The sequence below is a fragment of the Bombus flavifrons genome, chromosome 15 (genome assembly GCF_040668555.2).
Source record: "Bombus flavifrons isolate JBK064 chromosome 15, iyBomFlav1_principal, whole genome shotgun sequence".
Classification (NCBI taxonomy): Eukaryota; Metazoa; Arthropoda; class Insecta; order Hymenoptera; family Apidae; genus Bombus; species Bombus flavifrons.
The window spans coordinates 10,801,171-10,818,446 of NC_138456.1; the positions used below are offsets into that span (position 1 = coordinate 10,801,171).

At 36.2% G+C, this 17,276-nt stretch overlaps 4 protein-coding genes across 9 annotated transcripts in view; 3 read left to right on the forward strand and 1 right to left on the reverse strand.

Moving 5' to 3' along the window:
* Positions 1 to 4,974, forward strand: part of LOC138187669 (microtubule-associated protein futsch) — a 35,114-nt gene extending 30,140 nt beyond the window's left edge. For all 3 annotated transcript variants that reach the window (XM_069128666.1, XM_069128668.1, XM_069128667.1), the window contains one exon: positions 49 to 4,974. In XM_069128666.1, the coding sequence (XP_068984767.1) occupies positions 49 to 218 (170 nt within the window). In that variant the 3' untranslated portion in view covers positions 219 to 4,974. The remainder of the gene's footprint in view (positions 1 to 48) is intronic.
* Positions 4,975 to 5,151: 177 nt separating this feature from the next.
* LOC138187675 (COMM domain-containing protein 4) lies at positions 5,152 to 16,692 on the reverse strand. Of its 3 annotated transcripts, none has more exons than XM_069128680.1 (8): positions 16,553 to 16,692; positions 6,719 to 6,766; positions 6,504 to 6,575; positions 6,347 to 6,412; positions 5,977 to 6,016; positions 5,607 to 5,807; positions 5,388 to 5,534; positions 5,152 to 5,299 (listed from the first exon to the last, which is right to left on the reverse strand). In XM_069128680.1, exons 2-8 carry the CDS (start codon positions 6,719 to 6,721, stop codon positions 5,262 to 5,264), a joined length of 567 nt encoding a protein of 188 aa, XP_068984781.1. In that variant the 5' UTR covers positions 6,722 to 6,766; positions 16,553 to 16,692; the 3' UTR covers positions 5,152 to 5,261. The 3 variants fall into 3 exon arrangements, with proteins under 3 accessions (XP_068984781.1, XP_068984782.1, XP_068984783.1); XM_069128681.1 differs by lacking the exon at positions 16,553 to 16,692 and adding an exon at positions 9,200 to 9,356; XM_069128682.1 differs by lacking the exon at positions 6,719 to 6,766 and having other exon boundaries at positions 16,553 to 16,663.
* On the forward strand, positions 8,088 to 11,130 carry LOC138187670 (uncharacterized). Of its 2 annotated transcripts, none has more exons than XM_069128669.1 (5): positions 8,088 to 8,147; positions 8,727 to 8,786; positions 8,865 to 8,950; positions 9,352 to 9,518; positions 9,726 to 11,130. In XM_069128669.1, exons 3-5 carry the CDS (start codon positions 8,867 to 8,869, stop codon positions 11,125 to 11,127), a joined length of 1,653 nt encoding a protein of 550 aa, XP_068984770.1. In that variant the 5' UTR covers positions 8,088 to 8,147; positions 8,727 to 8,786; positions 8,865 to 8,866; the 3' UTR covers positions 11,128 to 11,130. The 2 variants fall into 2 exon arrangements, with proteins under 2 accessions (XP_068984770.1, XP_068984771.1); XM_069128670.1 differs by lacking the exon at positions 8,088 to 8,147 and adding an exon at positions 8,279 to 8,439.
* LOC138187674 (uncharacterized) lies at positions 11,174 to 16,355 on the forward strand. Its single transcript, XM_069128679.1, has 4 exons — positions 11,174 to 13,043; positions 15,018 to 15,461; positions 15,724 to 15,808; positions 15,905 to 16,355. Exons 2-4 carry the CDS (start codon positions 15,020 to 15,022, stop codon positions 16,089 to 16,091), a joined length of 714 nt encoding a protein of 237 aa, XP_068984780.1. The 5' UTR covers positions 11,174 to 13,043; positions 15,018 to 15,019; the 3' UTR covers positions 16,092 to 16,355.
* Positions 16,693 to 17,276: the final 584 nt, after the last annotated feature.

A 17,276-nucleotide genomic window follows, 5' to 3' on the forward strand; every position in this document is an offset into this window, starting at 1 on the left:
TTAATTGCTAATCTTAGCACGATTCACATTATAATCTTTGCTTTTCAGAGGTAACTATGATCCCAACTTACGACACCGACACCCTGGGCTATTGGGTAGCCGACAACGAAGAAGCTCTGGCTGCGAATCACATTGACCTTTCACCTTCTGCATCCCGATGTACGATTAACCTGCAGGACCACGAGACTAGTTGCAGTGCCTATAGACTTGAATTCTAGGGATTGGCAGCCTGCTCAGCCGTAATAGTTGAGTTCTGAGCGGTGTTCAGAGAGTGTACTTGATCGCTTCATTTCTGGACTTGCCGTTTCGCGAATTCCTTACCGTGCCTACTAGCGGTTCATAAAACTTTAGAAAAATCCTAAGGAGAGGCTACATCGAACGACTTGGACGTGGTCGTTCTACGATCCGAATTTCGTGCCTAATCCCGTATAAATCATAAATACGCAGTTGTTCCTTGTTTCTAAATGCACAGGTTTATTGGATCAACAACTATATTACCACGACCACCGATAACAACATATAGCAGCAACAATAACGACAACAAAAACAATCACCACAAAAACAACAAAAATAACAACACAACAACAACGATAACGACAACAGCGATGAGGACGATAACGTTAACGATGCTCCCTTCTTGCTCTCTCTCTATCTATTTTCTTTGCTTCCTTCATCTATGATACTTAGATCGAGAATACGATGAAAAGAATGCAATTTTCTCCTGAACACTCGGCCGTGTACGATCTTTGCTGGTACGTGAAAAATTTCGATACAAAGCTGTGAAACGATCACGTTAGAAGCTGTTGCGACGAACGAACCTGGCCTGTTCTCAGTTTTTTTGGACGCTTACGCTCGCAAAGTTTAAAGAACGCGTCCTTTGCCTCCTTATCTTTTTATATACATACCTATTACTCGACACTGTTATCGCTTTGAAAGCATCACTAAAAAAGCCGTAGAAAGATGGAGACACGTAGAAACAACGCAACACAGCCTAGCAATAACACGGACAAGACGTACAAAGGTAAATAGGATGAAACAACGCGTACACATAACGGGCGGATATTAAAGCATCGACCACGTCGATGAAGAAGAAAAAAGGATTCTTTGTAGATTTTTTATGGTCTTAAGTTCTCGATAAAAATGAATTCGAGTTGAAATATCCAAGGACGTTTCTTCGTCAAACTAACGATCGATCTCCTCGTCGTGAATGTCTACTCGTGTACAGAGATAAACGACTATATACGTCAATCGGGAAGTACCGCAGTGAAACGATCCGAGTCGTGAAACAAAGTGTTTCCAAAGATTCCTAAAGAATAGAAGATATTCGCGCGGTCGCAATCGAATCGAAGCAAACAACAGGAAATGCGATATAGGAAAACGATTGTCCATATCGTCGATGTTCCATTCCAAATGTCACTTAGGCCCGTTATCTTATAGCGGAGGTAGGTGAATAAAAATAAAGCAAAATCTAAAAAGGATTCCCTTCTCGATAACGAAGAAAGTAGAATATCAGAAGCAAAACTGAGATGGCGATAAAGTAAAAATCGTACAACATCCATCCAATGGACAAAGTCCACGTTCGATAATCGTATCGGAGTGAACAGCTCTGTTCTTCGACGTTTCGGCCGAGTTTTCGGCCACCTTAAGAACAGAGTTGCTCGTTCCTGTAATATAAATCCGTTTATAGATATTTTTTAGAGATGAGAATATTTCATTTGCCACGTAACAAAATACCACTTTCTAGAGCGCGCACCGTTTATGAAATTAGACCAAACGATAATCGCGGTGTCGTATCGACGTTGAGAACTGTACAAGAGGTTTACGAATTCCATTGACTCGTTTCCATTCTCTCCTCGTTGTATCTCGCGAAAGAAACGCAACGATTCTGACGATGTTTGCTTTCCAAAGGAATTTCGATGCTCCGCGCGTCCCTATTCCTTTTACGCGTGTCGAACCGAACACCGTAAAAGAAAGCGTTCCAGAAAGTTGACAAACCGTTTAGTTCATTTTGTACTTATTTCAATCAGATCGACGAAATACGACAAACTGCACTCGTGCGGGATGACGATGGTGTGACAATTGCCCGACACATGGTAACGATGACTATACGTGGAACGATTACAACGGTAATCGTAATGACAATGACGAAAACACGCATTAGTCACGATAACGATTCGATCATGACGATGATCGGTGGTGACAACGATGTGGACAACGCGAACGTAAACGAGAACGGTGACGATTACCGGTTATCGACGATAATGATGGTGATGATGATGACGATGGTGACGACAATAACGATTACAACGGTGACAATAATGACGAGACGACGACAAATATAGTAATGATGATGGCAATGATGATGATAATCCTTGTAAGAACGATTAGAAATCCGAAAGTATAAGGACGATGATATCTTCCACGTGGATGAAATAAAATTCCGCTTGACGTAAATAACGTAAAGCGAACGTGTTTTCAAGAATTTGAAATACGCGTGTGATCGAGGTAATTTTCATAGAACAAACGTAGCCTTGTAGATTATGAGAACGCATGCTCGTTATGTTCTTAATCGTTTCGTAATAAATGATATATAAGGAAAAATTTATTTTGTGAACGCATATATATATATATGTATACGTGAAAATAACAGATAAGTATCGTTCGTTGAAAGAACGAAAGCGATCTCATCGACCTATTGACAAAATTACCATCGCATTCGATTTCGTGCAAGTTGACAGTTTCAAGTTACAGATAATTGTATTCACTCGGATTGACCACGGAGAATTTGAGAAGAAAATTTCGATGGAAATTTCTCGAATAATGAAAGACCGAAGGAATAAAAACTGAGCATAGCGAAAGGCCTATGATATCGATCGGTTTTCACACCCGTTGTACGAAAACGATCGTCTTACGAATGTTATCAGGTTCGTGAAAGGGAAAAGGCAGAGTTAAGAAGAGAAACGTACGTTCTGCCAATTGTGATTGTCTTACGATAACTCAAGGTCCAATAAATGCTCTAGTTAGTGTGTAAGTTTTTTACTGCTCGTTTAACGCAGTTTGCTCGTCAACAATCGCTTATTTGCTCCTCCGTGTGTATATTTCATCTACTTATTTACGCATTTACTTTTCCATCTTTTACATCTTTGTAATTTAGGTTTATACGTAAGATCTTTGGACGAGAGGTTTAAAGAAGTTTGGTCTAAACGAAAATACGTTTGCTACGTATTATCTTCGATATAATTATTACTATCATCATCGTCATCATTATTACTACTACTGCCGCTGCTACTATGCTCGTTATTACCATAATCATTACTATTATTTATTATTATTTATTATTCCTCCTAATATTATCACTATTCATACTATCGCTATTGTCATTGTTATTCTAACAAAATCGTTATGATTATCGCCATCATCATTATGATTATCATAATCATCGCGTTACTATTATGTATTATTAATAACCATTATCGTATCGTTACAGTCATCATCTCTATTATTGTCACTGTTATTATTGTTATTGTTGTTGTTGTTGTTGCATTGTTATGTTTACCATCATCATTGGCATGGTCGTATCGTCATTGTCACCATCGTCATCGTGGACGAGAATTTTGTCGCTTGCGACGAGAGAAAGAAAGAAGGAACAGATGAATGAAACTGAAGAAAACGTAAATGCGCGATAGCGATAAAACCATGTGTGTACCTATGTATTTATGTATTATTTATTGACAAACTAACGACGACCAGCTATTTAGGTAGGATATTAAAATTATGAAATTGAATATGTAACGAGAACGATCGAAACGAGTAAACAAACACAGTTATATTAACATTGGTAAAACGAAGCGAATGGTTAGGTATGCGCTCGTCCTCGACGAGCTAACGAAGACGAAAGAGAATTTTAATTAAAAAGAAACGAGAATGAATATAAAAGTTAAGAACGAGCTTTCATTAAGACAGTTTAGATTAAATATAAAGAAGAACAAAAAGGTATATATATATATATATATATATGAACACACACACACACACAGACACAGACACAGACGCATACGTACAAACCGTGCGTATGCACATACATAATACATGCATACGACGCAAGAAATATACATATAATATATGAATGGAAAGACAGAGACAAAATAAAAAAACTAGAAAGAAATCTAATTCCGGGAGGAAAAAGAATATGCAAAGGATTAAGAAGTGCGAACCTCAACACCTGTACGAACCCCTAAATCGCGATGCTTAACGGGTGTGAGAACGGTGATACGGTTTTATTTGAATATCAACTTAAAAAGAGCGTCGTATGAAGTGTGTTTCATACGCCCTTAACACGTATCCGACACTCGAGCGTATCGGGGTAAGGGCTCACGTTCGAATTTTGGCATGTGTTTTTAAAGAGATTTTGCTGAATCAAAAAGAGTACATTGTACGAAGCAACGTCGAATCAGCGATCAAACGAGACGAATGCAAAAAGGGACAAAATGTTGAAAAGACAGAAAAAAAAATGAAAAAGAAAAGTAAAGCAATCGGTCTACCGAGACATGATAAATCAAGAGTTTGTTTACTCCACGCGAAATATCGGATACGCTAATGTTCTAGTCAGAAGAAAATCTCGTTTCCTAATATTAAAAAAATCATCTAGTCATTCTTCTTCACAGTCGATTTTCTGCCGTTACGAGACTGCGCCGCAGATGTAAGACGAAGTACAGTTTTTCACAATTGTATTTATTATACAAATCGCGGTTCTCACCCCTTGAAGCGCATCAGCGCGTCGTGTTTTTCGAATAACGAATTAAACAAAAAAAAAACTTACTGTGGAGTGTTCATGGTGCTATAATTACTATTATTATTATGATTATGGTTATGATTATGATTATTATGATTATGATTATTATTATTACTATAGAAATAACAATGTTATGCTATATGACAAAAAATGATAATATAATAAATATACATTATACCTTAGCAATACTCTTTCCTTGTACTCTCGTGTTTTTCATTTACTTAAAAACTTTTTCTTTTTAATTTGCAGAGATATTTATTTTCAATAAAGTACGTATATTCGCTCTTCATCCTTAACCGGAAATGGTTGTCGCTTTTATTACGAAATATCGATTTCTGTCGAAAACAAAGAACAAAATATTTTCATCTTGCAATGTTATTATTGGCGACGTTACATAGTTTACAATATTCTTATCGATGAAGGTGATCATGCTGTGTGTATCGTTGCATAGAATGTAATTTTCAAGTATTTAGAGATTTTCCATCAAGGATTTGGCTCTTCTTAGTTCTAGAGAAAACAGAAAAACAAACGAACAAGTTAAATACGAACAATACCAATCTTTTGGCCGAATCGTCTGTCAAATTCTAATGCTCACCTGTCAGTAGAACATGAACGTCCTTTTTTGATATATTAATAACGGAATCTTCTACGTTTCCGTCCAGTTTCTTCAATTTGAGAGACACCGTGGAGAATGGCGTGGAATTGTCGCAGGATAGAACTTCGATCGACGATAATCTGCTGACTGCAAAACCGTAGAATTTTCCAATTAGAATTCGCGTCAATCACGCGGCTAACCCAAAAGACGTTTAATTACCTCTTAAAGACTGCGAAGAAAGTGCAGCCGTAATTTGAGGACAATGATCCGTATGTAGTCTGGCAATCGCAGCACTATGTTCGCGAGGCAGTCCTAGCTGTTGTAACTCACTGCTTAGATCAGCAGCGGAAACGCCATATCGGGCGGACGATGTGAAAATTAATTCGAGAGCTGCCACCATAGCCTTTGCGTCGTTTAATTCTTCACGAAGGGTAAGAAATAGGAAAAGAGGATAAAGAAAAATTGTTACGCGCATTGATCATACGTATGAATAAAATGAATAAAGAGAGAAACGAATTTTTGTGTATGAAACGAGAAAACAATACACTTGTACTTACTGTTTGATGCAGTAAAATTGATTTCCACTTACCAACCTTAGCGTCTTGAGTAATTTTTCTGACCTTCTCCTCCTTAAAAAGAAAAAGTGTTCTGAAATTGATATTACTCTTCTAAAAATAACAACGATAGCGACAGAGACAGAACAAATAGTATAACATAAAACTCTTTTTCCTTTAGATTTCAGTGTCTAAGATCTCCTCTATCGTTTTTTCTTCCCTTTTTAACGACATAACGCGTTATCCTATTTTGCTCTGCCCGACTAAAATTTTCTGCAGAATATTTATTCCTAATCTTTATCCTTTGTTAAAACCAACCTTTATCTCTTATACGGCCGCGACTAAATCCGACAAGCTTGCGAAATTATTATTTTGAAATATAGATCATCAAGAATTAATACTCACATCGAGATCTCTCTCCGTAAGATACTTTGCAACCGTTTGACCCAGTATTTTGATTTTGATTGATGTCTGCGACAAAACAATTAAACAAACTTTCAAGGATCGTGGCGTACTCGACCGAGAAGTGAAAACTGTCTGTGATATTGAAACGAAATTGTACCATACGTGACAACGTGTTGATCTCAGCCAGCAACCAATCGGGGCAATCCCCATCGCCTAAAAATCTGAATTTCTACGAACAAACGAGAGAAATAAAATGCGCGTTGTTTCTATCGATCTTCTGCCTAGAATTTTGCGTAGTTTCCACGCGCATCGTAATTGCACCCACATATTATATTACCACATAACTTATAATAGATAAGCAGATTATCTCACCATGGTTTGTCGATTTCTTCTGAAATATCGGATGTATCGGTTCTTGATCTGAAAAGAACACCCATAAATGTTTAAATCGATCGATAAAACGAAAGAACGCATACTTGACGTGAAATCAAATGAACTGGCCAGTCGTACGAAGCGATGTAGTGGACGAATTCTTACGATTTTACGACTATCAATATCTACGATCTACCACTCGCAGAGAGAAAAAGAAAAAGAAAAATTAGGGAAGATCGTTGTTTAGACCAGAGAATCAAAATTTTGTTTGAACTCGATCAGTTTAAAGGGGTAAAAGTAAAAAGATGTGCCGACGAAAGGAATTACATCAAACGTAAGTAAGTTGATACGCGCTCTTGGTTACCTCCTACTTGATTCGGTTACACAACATACTATCACATTAAACACGAGTGCATGTTCTTTCTCGCATCATAACGTTTTTATGGTTATAAGTAAGTACTTACGCGTCTTTCATGACGCAGAAAGAAACAGCGTACTTATATTCAATCCCTTTCCAGTTTACATTGTAAATATCTGTTTCATTGAACGTACTGCAAACTATATTGCACGTTATCGATATTTTTGTTTGTACGACGTAGTTTGATTATAGTTCGTTGATTTTCTGACTTCTTTCTTACCATTTAACGACTAAAAACAAAAAAGTACTTTCACATGGAATAGTTAAAGAGGGAAACATCCTGATAGATTCGACGACACATACACGATGTATTTTATGAGAAGCGTGTAATATTAGTTTAATTTAATCTTAACTTAATTAAACCTCCATCTGCATACCGCAACGTTTTCGAATCAGCAAATTTCCATTCTTCCGATATTTTTGTTTAAACGTTGCTTCGCTAACAAAATTTAGGTAATACGTTACGATGCGAATCGAGTGACATTCTAGAAACTTGAAAGAGTTTTTATCCAAGAATTTTTGGACATTTGTTAAAACACAAAGGTATAAACAAAGCTGAATGGTCTTAAACGACTCGGTATACGAACAAAGTTGGTAAAAATAAAGTTGCAGTCGGAAGATTAATATTAAAAATTGTAGGGACAATGTGCATCGTCTTTAAGTATATAAATGATCGAGTCGGTGTTGAAAATGTTAAAATACAAAATAACATTTTCTGTTATGACAAGCGTGACCAGCGTGAAACGCATTTCCCTTGATGACAGGAATTTTTCGACGAAAGAACAAGAACACGGAAGAAACTTATAACCTAAAGTCATCAGGATGTTTGCGTTTCGTGGCAGGGTAAATTCCCCATACAATTCTCCTAATCTCTCGACCGCAACGAGGTCGCCTGTAGGATTCGCGAACGAGTACCATAAATACGGAAGAAACGGTCATTTCGAGTCCATTCTTCGCGTTCGACTCGTGGTGCAACGACGAAACAGCGATCGTAGTCGGTTGTTACAACAGGTAGGTCCGTTTTACGCCACATCTCGCATTAACTGTTACGTTACTGATCGTAATTATTCGAACGAGATCGATATTTCGAAATAGACAGAATATCTTTAAATAATTTTTGAAATCCAATCGTCGGAAGGCATCAGGGACGAAAGTTTAGCGCGACATATTGTTAAAATTTAAAAATACATAACCTTAAAACACTGTAAGTGTCAAGAAGCAAGATGTTCAGGAGGAGAAGAATCCTTATGCATCAATGCAGTCCAAATTGGTGAAAAAGACGAGTGTATTTGTAGAAAACTCTGTACGTGTCACCTTTTATAGTTAGTTATATTATATTATGTTATTATGTTATGTTAGTTGTAGTTGTTTTATAGTTTGCTCCATTCATCTAATTTTTCTCTGTAGAGACGCCATCTTCTAGCATTATTAATAAATATTTAGAAAGCGAAATTGCACTCAAATTCTATACCGCAATATTTCCATTGGTATATAGAACATTTCCCAATAAAAAGTCGAAGTTTTTCAATTTTGGCACTTACAATGTTTCCTACGAACACTTTTCGGTTATAACAGTTACTATGTATATAGGGTGTTTTCGAAATCGTGGTACAACAGGAAAGGAGGTCGAAAATATCGCCTGATATAAAAGTAAGTCGAAAATATGGACTACGATTGTTTCATACGGAGTTTCGTCTTCGAGAATGTAATATTTTGTATATTTTGTAGGAATGACGAGATCGCTCCTTACGCTAGCGCTCTTATCAGCGGTGGCATGCAATATCGATGCGACGAAGATAAAGGACACTTCTATGGTAAATCTGCACGAACTTGTCGCATCGTAAGAGTTAAATGTTCTGATTATGCAAAACTATGCGTTACTAATTATGAATTACTCTGCTAAATTAATTTTTATCCCTTTTGTTCCTCTTCTTTTACCATCGATGTATTATTATTACTTCTGTCGCATTTTAATGAGTAAACTCCTAAAAGGTTACACCAACTCGTTATTGATTACGATAAGAAAAAGAGGGAAAAGAGAAAAGAAAAACACTTGTATGTACGAAGAAGTACAGTTTCCTCCCTGGAGTCGCGTTTCATCTTCTACTTCTTGTTTGCTTCGTAACAATATTTATAACGAACAGTTCTTGTCCACCGTTTAAACGCCAGACCGTTCACCGCCCTCGCTGATATTTAAAAATATCACAATTTTTAGGAAAGCATAAACGATGAAGCGACACCGACGTTCATTCTGAATGTGCATTGTTCGTGGAAACATGGAAGACGTGGATCGTCGCAAGACTCCATTTGTTTCGAAATCGATGACGATTCTTCGCGAGAGGCTATTAAATCGCTGAAACTCACACCTTTTACAGCGAACAGGTAACCGTCCAAAATACGTATTTCTTTCGGATATTTTTTTTTTTTTTTCGAACCACGTGCTCATATAAATACGCTATCGTCCATAAGTCGTCACCTATTTGTTAATTTTAAACATAATATTCAATAAATGTACTATGTGTTCCGCGACCTATGGACGCTACTTCTGTACTATATGCAAATAATTACAAAGTTTATCGTGTTACAAAGATACGTGGACCCAAGTGGCAAACAATCGCAATATGATAGCTGGAATCTGGCAAAGAGAATAGGAACCGAGCACGTAGGATGTCGTATCCTAAATCCTACCATACCAAGATCGGTAGAGTCCCGCAAACTACTGGAAACAGACGATCGTCTCGCATCGTTTAATTCGAAGGAGTGTTGCTATCATCGACAATTAGGCTTGGAAAAACAAAATCCATTCTACGTGGAGGAACCAACATGGATCGAGATTGATAATGATCGCAAGGAGAGGCATTCGCGTCATAGCCGTTTGGAGACGATCGATCCGTTTATCATTTCTCGGGGAAAGAAGTTTCACGAAAAATTAACAAATATCGTGAGCGACTCGAAGAGAGGAGAATCGCCGATCGAGTACGAAGATCCGAATGTTATCCTGGCGGACGATCCGAAAACGATCGAGTCAACGACGGAAGATAGAAGATCGACGTATGCGAATTTGCGACTCGGAAGAAACAAAAATAACGACAACTACGACGACAGCGGTGATAACAATGAAGAAGAGAAAAATCTGAAAAGGACGGATGAAAAGTATATCGACCATTTACGAGCAATTAACTATGAGAATTCGTTGTTTGCTACGCGAAGGAAAAGGGCGTACGACGAGGGAAAGAGATATTCGAAAAACAGGGAAAAGAGCGGGAGATTCGAAAAAGTGGAGTCAACGTTTAACAAACAGGAAGACATGAGTGGAGCGGATTTTAGAAAAATACCGGCGACGTATCGTTCGAAAGACGAAATAGTCTCACGTCCGATTTACGCGCCTCGACTGACGACATTTCACATGCCGATCGAATTGGCTCGCATTTCGAGGAACGCGATTGGCGAGAAGGGTAATTCTGTTTTATTTCACGTTCGAATGAAACGCGACTCGAACACGGCAAACAGTGCCTCCGCCGTCGTAAAGAATATTGTGGTCGAATCTACGTACCGACCAAATTGGCGGTACAGACATGTTCGTAAAACGACGCCGACTATCTTGGCTTATCTCGAAAGAGAGCGAAGGGGTAGTGTCGGTTATGACATGCTGGATAGCATACTCAGGCAACCTTACTTCATTTCCAAAGGTAAAAGAACTAATAATCGGCACGACGAGAAGATATTATCCGAACGATTAGAACCGAAAGAATTCGAATCGATGATAGATAGCTTCGTGGATGGAGGAAAGTTGAGGGAAGATTTGAAATGCGATTCGAATAAATGCAAGGATCGTTTTAGCGAAAGAGAAAGGAGAACAAAGAAACTCCAAGATCACCTTCAAGGGGTAAGAACGAAGGGAATCGTTAAAGACTTATTATCCAAGTTTGATCCCTTTTATGTGTCCAGAGGTAAAAGAGTGTTGTTACCATCACTGAACGAATCATTCTGATTAAATGCTGATTGTTCTTTAACCGCGAACACGATAGAAGTTATTTAAAGTGTTTCTCAAAAAATTAAGATCTTTTTGGCAACGAACTGGTTAGCGTTTCGCGATCGTTTCCAATTAGAGCGAAGCGAAACACTTGTTTTACAATTGAAAATTTCAGTTTATCTAAAAGAATGTCTTCATATGTATCGTTTAGGCTTATGAATTTGAAAGATTTCGTGTGGCGAAATGTAATTTTTCTTGTTTGAACGTTCGTAGTTGATTGTCATTCGAATAATGTTAAATTACATCAAATTGGACGTATTGTACGAATGTATATATAACATTTCACCGGAATCTTTACGTTTGCGAGCAAAGGAAACGCTAAAGCGAATACACCTACAAACAAAGAATGTTAAACGTTCCGAAGAAACGTATTGACCGAATAAATCTACCGACTGGACTTAATAGCACCATGTTACTCGTTTAACCATAATTTTAAGCAAGTTATTTTACTTTATCGTCACAATTATACGCTTACCTAATGCTTACGTATTTTATGAAGATCATTTCACTCGCGTTTGTATACAACATCTGTATCTACTTGAATCGCTATACTTAATAGTCCTAAAAACGAATGATCAGACCTTGGCCTTGTTTGTTCTTCAAAAATCGTGCGATTCGAGTAAATTTATAGAAAGAAAAACTCCGATAATAGTTCATCGAATATTCGATTTCTACTGTACTTTGATCGAAACGGCGAGCAATTCTCTTGGTGAGATTGAAATTAAAATGATGATCAACAGGCTGTTGCTTCCGTTTGTCTTTACTCTTGTCTGTTCACCGTAAAATTTGACGTTACGCATTACCCTGAGCTGAAATTTACGACGTAATCTTTCAAAGTGCGAAGAAACGCATTTTTAACCGATACGCACATATGCTACCTCCGTCTCTTCTCGCATATTCACTTTGTCATTGTATTCGCAAAATGTCACCGTACTTTACAAAGCAAAAGACAAGCGTTTAACACCGTTGCCTCGTTTCCTCGAATTACGGGCCTGAATTCAAGAAAAATTCGACGGATTTCCCTGCTGTTCGCGCTTTCCAAAGACACGCAAACGTATAGACTTTGGTCGAGTGTCAATGGTAGTCGTTATCTTAATGTGTTTCATCACGTATTATAGAAATAAATTATTGAATGATGATTAACAGTCATCGTCTGTTTTAATTCACAAATGAAAGATAAGGTAAAGCTAATTTCAGCGGAATACGATATTACTTGACGAATGTGGGCAACTCTGGCGAAGACCTCTGATAACCAATTATTCTACGATAAAATAATATATTACGACAAATTAAAACCTGCACTAAACAACGTCGCTCGATCTAACAAAAGAATGATAGGACAAGAAAGGCAAAGTTTTACGTTCGTTATCATCGACGATATAACAATTTGCAACATCATTCCGCTCCTTTTCCTGCCCCGTTTCGTTTCTAGTTTCTCTTGTTGTTTCCTAGAAGATGGATTTATGTAATAACGTAAATAGGAATCAACGTGCAGTAGCCAAATAGAAAGAGAAAGAGAGGGGGAGAGAGAGAGAGAGAGAGAGAGAGAAGCATTAAGCGTGAGCAATAATAGCAGCATGGATGAAAAGGGCGGTTAAAAATCGGGGTTGCTCTTTCGAAGCAAGGAGAGTGCGCTGCGGAAGCACGTGGCGGGTATAAGAAGAGCCGCGCGTATCGTTACTAGTCACTGTACATCTTATTTTAGCGGAGCTCGCAAGTGTCGCGCGTACTGTACAATATATTTGCATAGGACTCAAAGGAACGGTGGTGAGACGATTTGTCGTAATCGTAACATCCCATTAAGTGAAGAATTAGTTTTCGAAACAGAAACTGCGGATAGGTTTCAACAGTGAAATACGATACCAGTGTAAGAGGTAAGCGGCAGCTCTTAACGTGACAAATTAAAAATGTTCGCTAATTGATCCTTCTCACCAATATTATTAATCTCTTCGTTACTAAACGATAAAACTCTAAGAGTGAATTAAAATTAACAAGAAGAAGATATAACGAGTTTATCTAAACGATAGTGACCTAAAAATATTTCTATTTAAGTAAGAGAAGATTAGTTTTATTTAATGTGCTGACCGATGAAACATTTCGTCTTTTTTGGAGCTTTCATTTGTTAAATCATTGAAAATGGCAACGAAGGGGTTGCAGAAATTAACGTTGATTCGTCGATTTATTTAATTTGTTGCATATTGTGTATTATAGGGAAGTGTGTTTAGTAGGCGTAAGAAAAGAGAATGTCTAGATCCTTTGACATGTACTTTTCTCATCTAAAATTATTCTACATTGATAGATACGCCCTGACAGATACGAATATTTTCTGAAAATTTGATCTGACACGTACTTTGCTTCGAATAGCAGGACATACGAAAATTAAATTAAGTCGGAAACATAGTTTCTCTATTTCTGACATTTAATGTAACGAAGGTTTGTTAAAAAAAAGGGGGGAAAACCGAAAAGATCTAAAAATGAACATTTCGAGAGAAAAAGGTTCCTTTCAAATATGATATTGCAGGACGTAAATGGTTTGTGAAAAAGAATAAGCCGATGACAGGTTTGAAAGTGCTTGTTAATTGTTTTAACAAGTTTTAACGAAAATGCACTGTTGCTTCCACTTGATGCAACATATCCTTCAACTATATATAACACAAAACATAATAAATATAATAAAATATAACAAAAAATAGATATATAATATATAATAAAAGAAATATATGAATATATATACATACTTTTTCGTATTCTATTAAATTAAATGTTCTTTCATAGTTCACATAGGGCTCTGATAATAAATATAAAGATTCTCTAAAAATTACTTTCAAAATATCGGATTTATTTTAATTTTGCTCGATGATCGAAGATAACACGAAAGGAATGATGAAAATATAAAGGAGAAATTATCAAATCAGATATTCCACGTTAAATTTATCCGCTGTGTTTGCACATATTTAAGAAAGTATATGAAACGCGCATACAATGTAAATCCGACTATTTCGCAAGGATGAAAGTAATGCGACTTTAATAGGAACGTACAATTAGTAGATTATTTTTAGAGGGAATTGAGGGAGGCAACGTACTTCTGCATATAAGAATTATACTTCTCCATAAAAATTTCATGCAGTTAATATAGTATTTACTTTTACATTACACATGCATATTTAGATCCAACAAATGGAAGGTTTAGCCTCTTTTCATGGTTTTTCTCAGAAACGATTTGATCCTACTATGAAATCGTAATGTGTATGCATTGTCAGTTAACAAAGTTAAAAATGAAACGCGATTCCGGCAGTTTGCAATTTTATCGTATAAAATTTAGTACATTATATTTGATGAAAATTAAGCATTATTATTCTGTTCCCTCTCAATATTTGTTTGCGTATAAAAGCAAATGACAATGCTCACGTATGTTTCCCATATCCGACATTCATCTCTTTTCGTACTCTTTGCAATTATATTATATGATATAGCGAAGAATGCTAAATATGAAGCATATTCAAGCGTGTACGTGTATGCGCTACATCTCGTACTACATACGTACTTAATCGAGCTTTTTGTTATCCGTTTTCATTCTATTTTGGGTTTATTAATTAATCGGATAGTTGTTTAACCTTTCAACAATGTAGCTGAAGAAAGATTCGTGCAAATGTAATACTATAAATCTTATACCTTAAATGTCAATTTCTGTTAATTGCTTAGTCGTTTCCCAAAAAAGGTTGAAAATATGTATTTTTTATATTTTGTACCAGGAGCGAAGGGAATGTCGAAGAAATAGAGAAAATTATATTCTAAAACGTTCATTTATATCTATCATCCGTTATTTCTACCAAATTAATTTGTTTTAGGCATGTGGTTGGTGCTTGCTATGGTTTCTCTTTTGATACGCGCGATTCTCGCAAATTCAGAAATCGACGATATAGTCCTACCGGACATAATGGACCTGGAAAACGAAAGCAACGATATACTAACCGATAATTATACCGACAGACCTGGCAACGATATATGGAAAGTGTGGAAAAAGACATCGTTCGACCCTTGGAGTGGTAAACGAGCAAAAGAGTATTCTCGATCGAAAGTCGACTCACAAGGGAAACGAACGAAACTTACACACGATTGGTACGATCGAGACACACCTACGAATGAATTTAGCAATGTTAAAAGAATAACAGAAAGTGTCGAATGGACTCCTTTTAATAGTTGGGGTGGAAAAAGAGCGGAGAAACTGAACAATCGAGATTCAGTTTTAGCATTAACGAGAGATCCTCATAACCTCCACCTGATGGCAAAAGGTAAGTTATAAAATAAGATGCACGTTTAAAACGTTCGCTTTCAGAAATCCAAAATGACTCGATGCTGTTTGCATTAGTTTTAAATACATCATACTACGCGAATCAAGATCGTAATTGGATCACGTTGTATGCTATCTATCTATCGTTGTGTTCGCAAACAAGCTTGAATTACAGATTTATCATAAAATCCTAAATTAATAAAATTAGCAAATCACAGGTTTTGTAATCAATTTGCTTTGTTTCAAAGATGAACTCATTGCAGGAAGAAAACTTGGCGACGAAAAACTCTCGATCGAAATGAAGAATTGGTTATCTTCTATGTGTAACACCTGCGCTAAAAAACATTGGTTCGTAATTGAAATCTTTTTAAAGACATATGTCACTGATAAATTGTCTTCAACAGTTTTCATTCTTCGTTTATTTTGGTAATATAATCTCATTAGTTGCAGTGAAATTGAGAAGAAAACGAAGCAAAACGAACAATATGAGAAACCCAGAGCGTGGGGTCCATGGCATGGGAAAAGAAGTTTAAAAACATATACCTTTCGTTTTGGAAATGAATACTTCACGGTACCGGCCGATTCTATAAAAGACGAGAGGAACTTTTCTCCTTTCAGAAAACATAATTAATCGCACACTGATTATTCTATCCGATTAGATAAATCCATAGGACGTCATAAAATTTGTAAAGCAGTTTGGCGCGTTCGATTCTATTCTACTTTGTACAATCGTGTATCTTCTGTTTGGGACACGTTTATCTGATCTAATTGTGCAGGAGATTGGGAATAAATAAGTTCTTTAATATCTGTAACATTCGAATTTTGGATGCGAAATATGTCAAGTGATATATGTACACATATGTGTTATATAGCATTATGAATAAATATCTGTTTAATCAGAATTCCCTTGCGGATTCTATGCGTGTTTATTTTATATACTACACGTATTGTTTTGACATTTATTCTACATTTATTTCAAGACATGCATATATGCATATTTATATTAGTATAACTTATTAAATAACTTATTATTATAACTTATTAAATATTTTCGTCAAAATTTTAATTGGTTTTATCGTGGACATTACTTACCAACAATTGGAATTTATGCTTGAAGAGTGACAGATTCGCATTTATAGGTTAGAAATTGATCACTTCGTACATTGCGTACCGTATGACGGTACGACCGTACCATTGCACACGATAACAATACAGGTTAGCCAACCTTAAGAAAATACAACGACAGCTTCATTTGGTTGTGATTCTCTGATAGTGTAGGTTAATTTTAAATTGAATAGAATTTTATTTCGTTTATGCTACAGATAAAAATGAACGCGAATTTGGATAATTTGTGATATTTGTATTTGTACATTAGTAAACATCGTAGAATTGTTCATTCCAATCACCTAACCTCTAACGCGTTTACCGGTTTAAAGTTAATTCTTCGATGTATTTTATTATTATTGTATGAAAGTCATTAATCTTTACGAAAAGAAAGTTGTTACTTTCGGTTCCATATAAAAAGGTGTTTTGATAATAAAGTTTTTAAACATATAAAACTTCCAATACAGAAAAATAGACATATTTGTTAAAATAGAATATTTTCCTGTCAATTATAAGTTTGTGTCAATATCAGCACTTGTTGAATTAATATAATGTAGTGCTTTTATTTATATGTATTTGTCCTTAGATGTAGATACATAGACATAGACTTTCCTTCTGTGAAATAATAAATACATATGTATATATAGGTGCATTATTTTCATCGTTCTTCCAGTGATCGATGTAGCAACTATTATATTGTGTAGTTCAAATT

Excerpts from the sequence above, each read along its gene's own strand:
- LOC138187675 (XM_069128680.1), bottom strand. Across the intron at positions 6,413-6,503 it reads TCAACACGTTGTCACGTATG|ACATCAATCAAAATCAAAAT; the intron begins GTACAATTTCGT and ends GTTTTGTCGCAG. Across the intron at positions 5,535-5,606 it reads TTCTTCGCAGTCTTTAAGAG|TCAGCAGATTATCGTCGATC; the intron begins GTAATTAAACGT and ends ACGGTTTTGCAG.
- LOC138187670 (XM_069128669.1), top strand. The coding sequence starts at position 8,867 with ATGACGAGATCGCTCCTTACGCTAGCGCTCTTATCAGCGGTGGCATGC. Across the intron at positions 8,951-9,351 it reads AGATAAAGGACACTTCTATG|GAAAGCATAAACGATGAAGC; the intron begins GTAAATCTGCAC and ends CACAATTTTTAG. Across the intron at positions 9,519-9,725 it reads ACACCTTTTACAGCGAACAG|ATACGTGGACCCAAGTGGCA; the intron begins GTAACCGTCCAA and ends CGTGTTACAAAG.
- LOC138187674 (XM_069128679.1), top strand. The coding sequence starts at position 15,020 with ATGTGGTTGGTGCTTGCTATGGTTTCTCTTTTGATACGCGCGATTCTC. Across the intron at positions 15,462-15,723 it reads CCTCCACCTGATGGCAAAAG|GAAGAAAACTTGGCGACGAA; the intron begins GTAAGTTATAAA and ends AACTCATTGCAG. Across the intron at positions 15,809-15,904 it reads ACCTGCGCTAAAAAACATTG|TTGCAGTGAAATTGAGAAGA; the intron begins GTTCGTAATTGA and ends TAATCTCATTAG.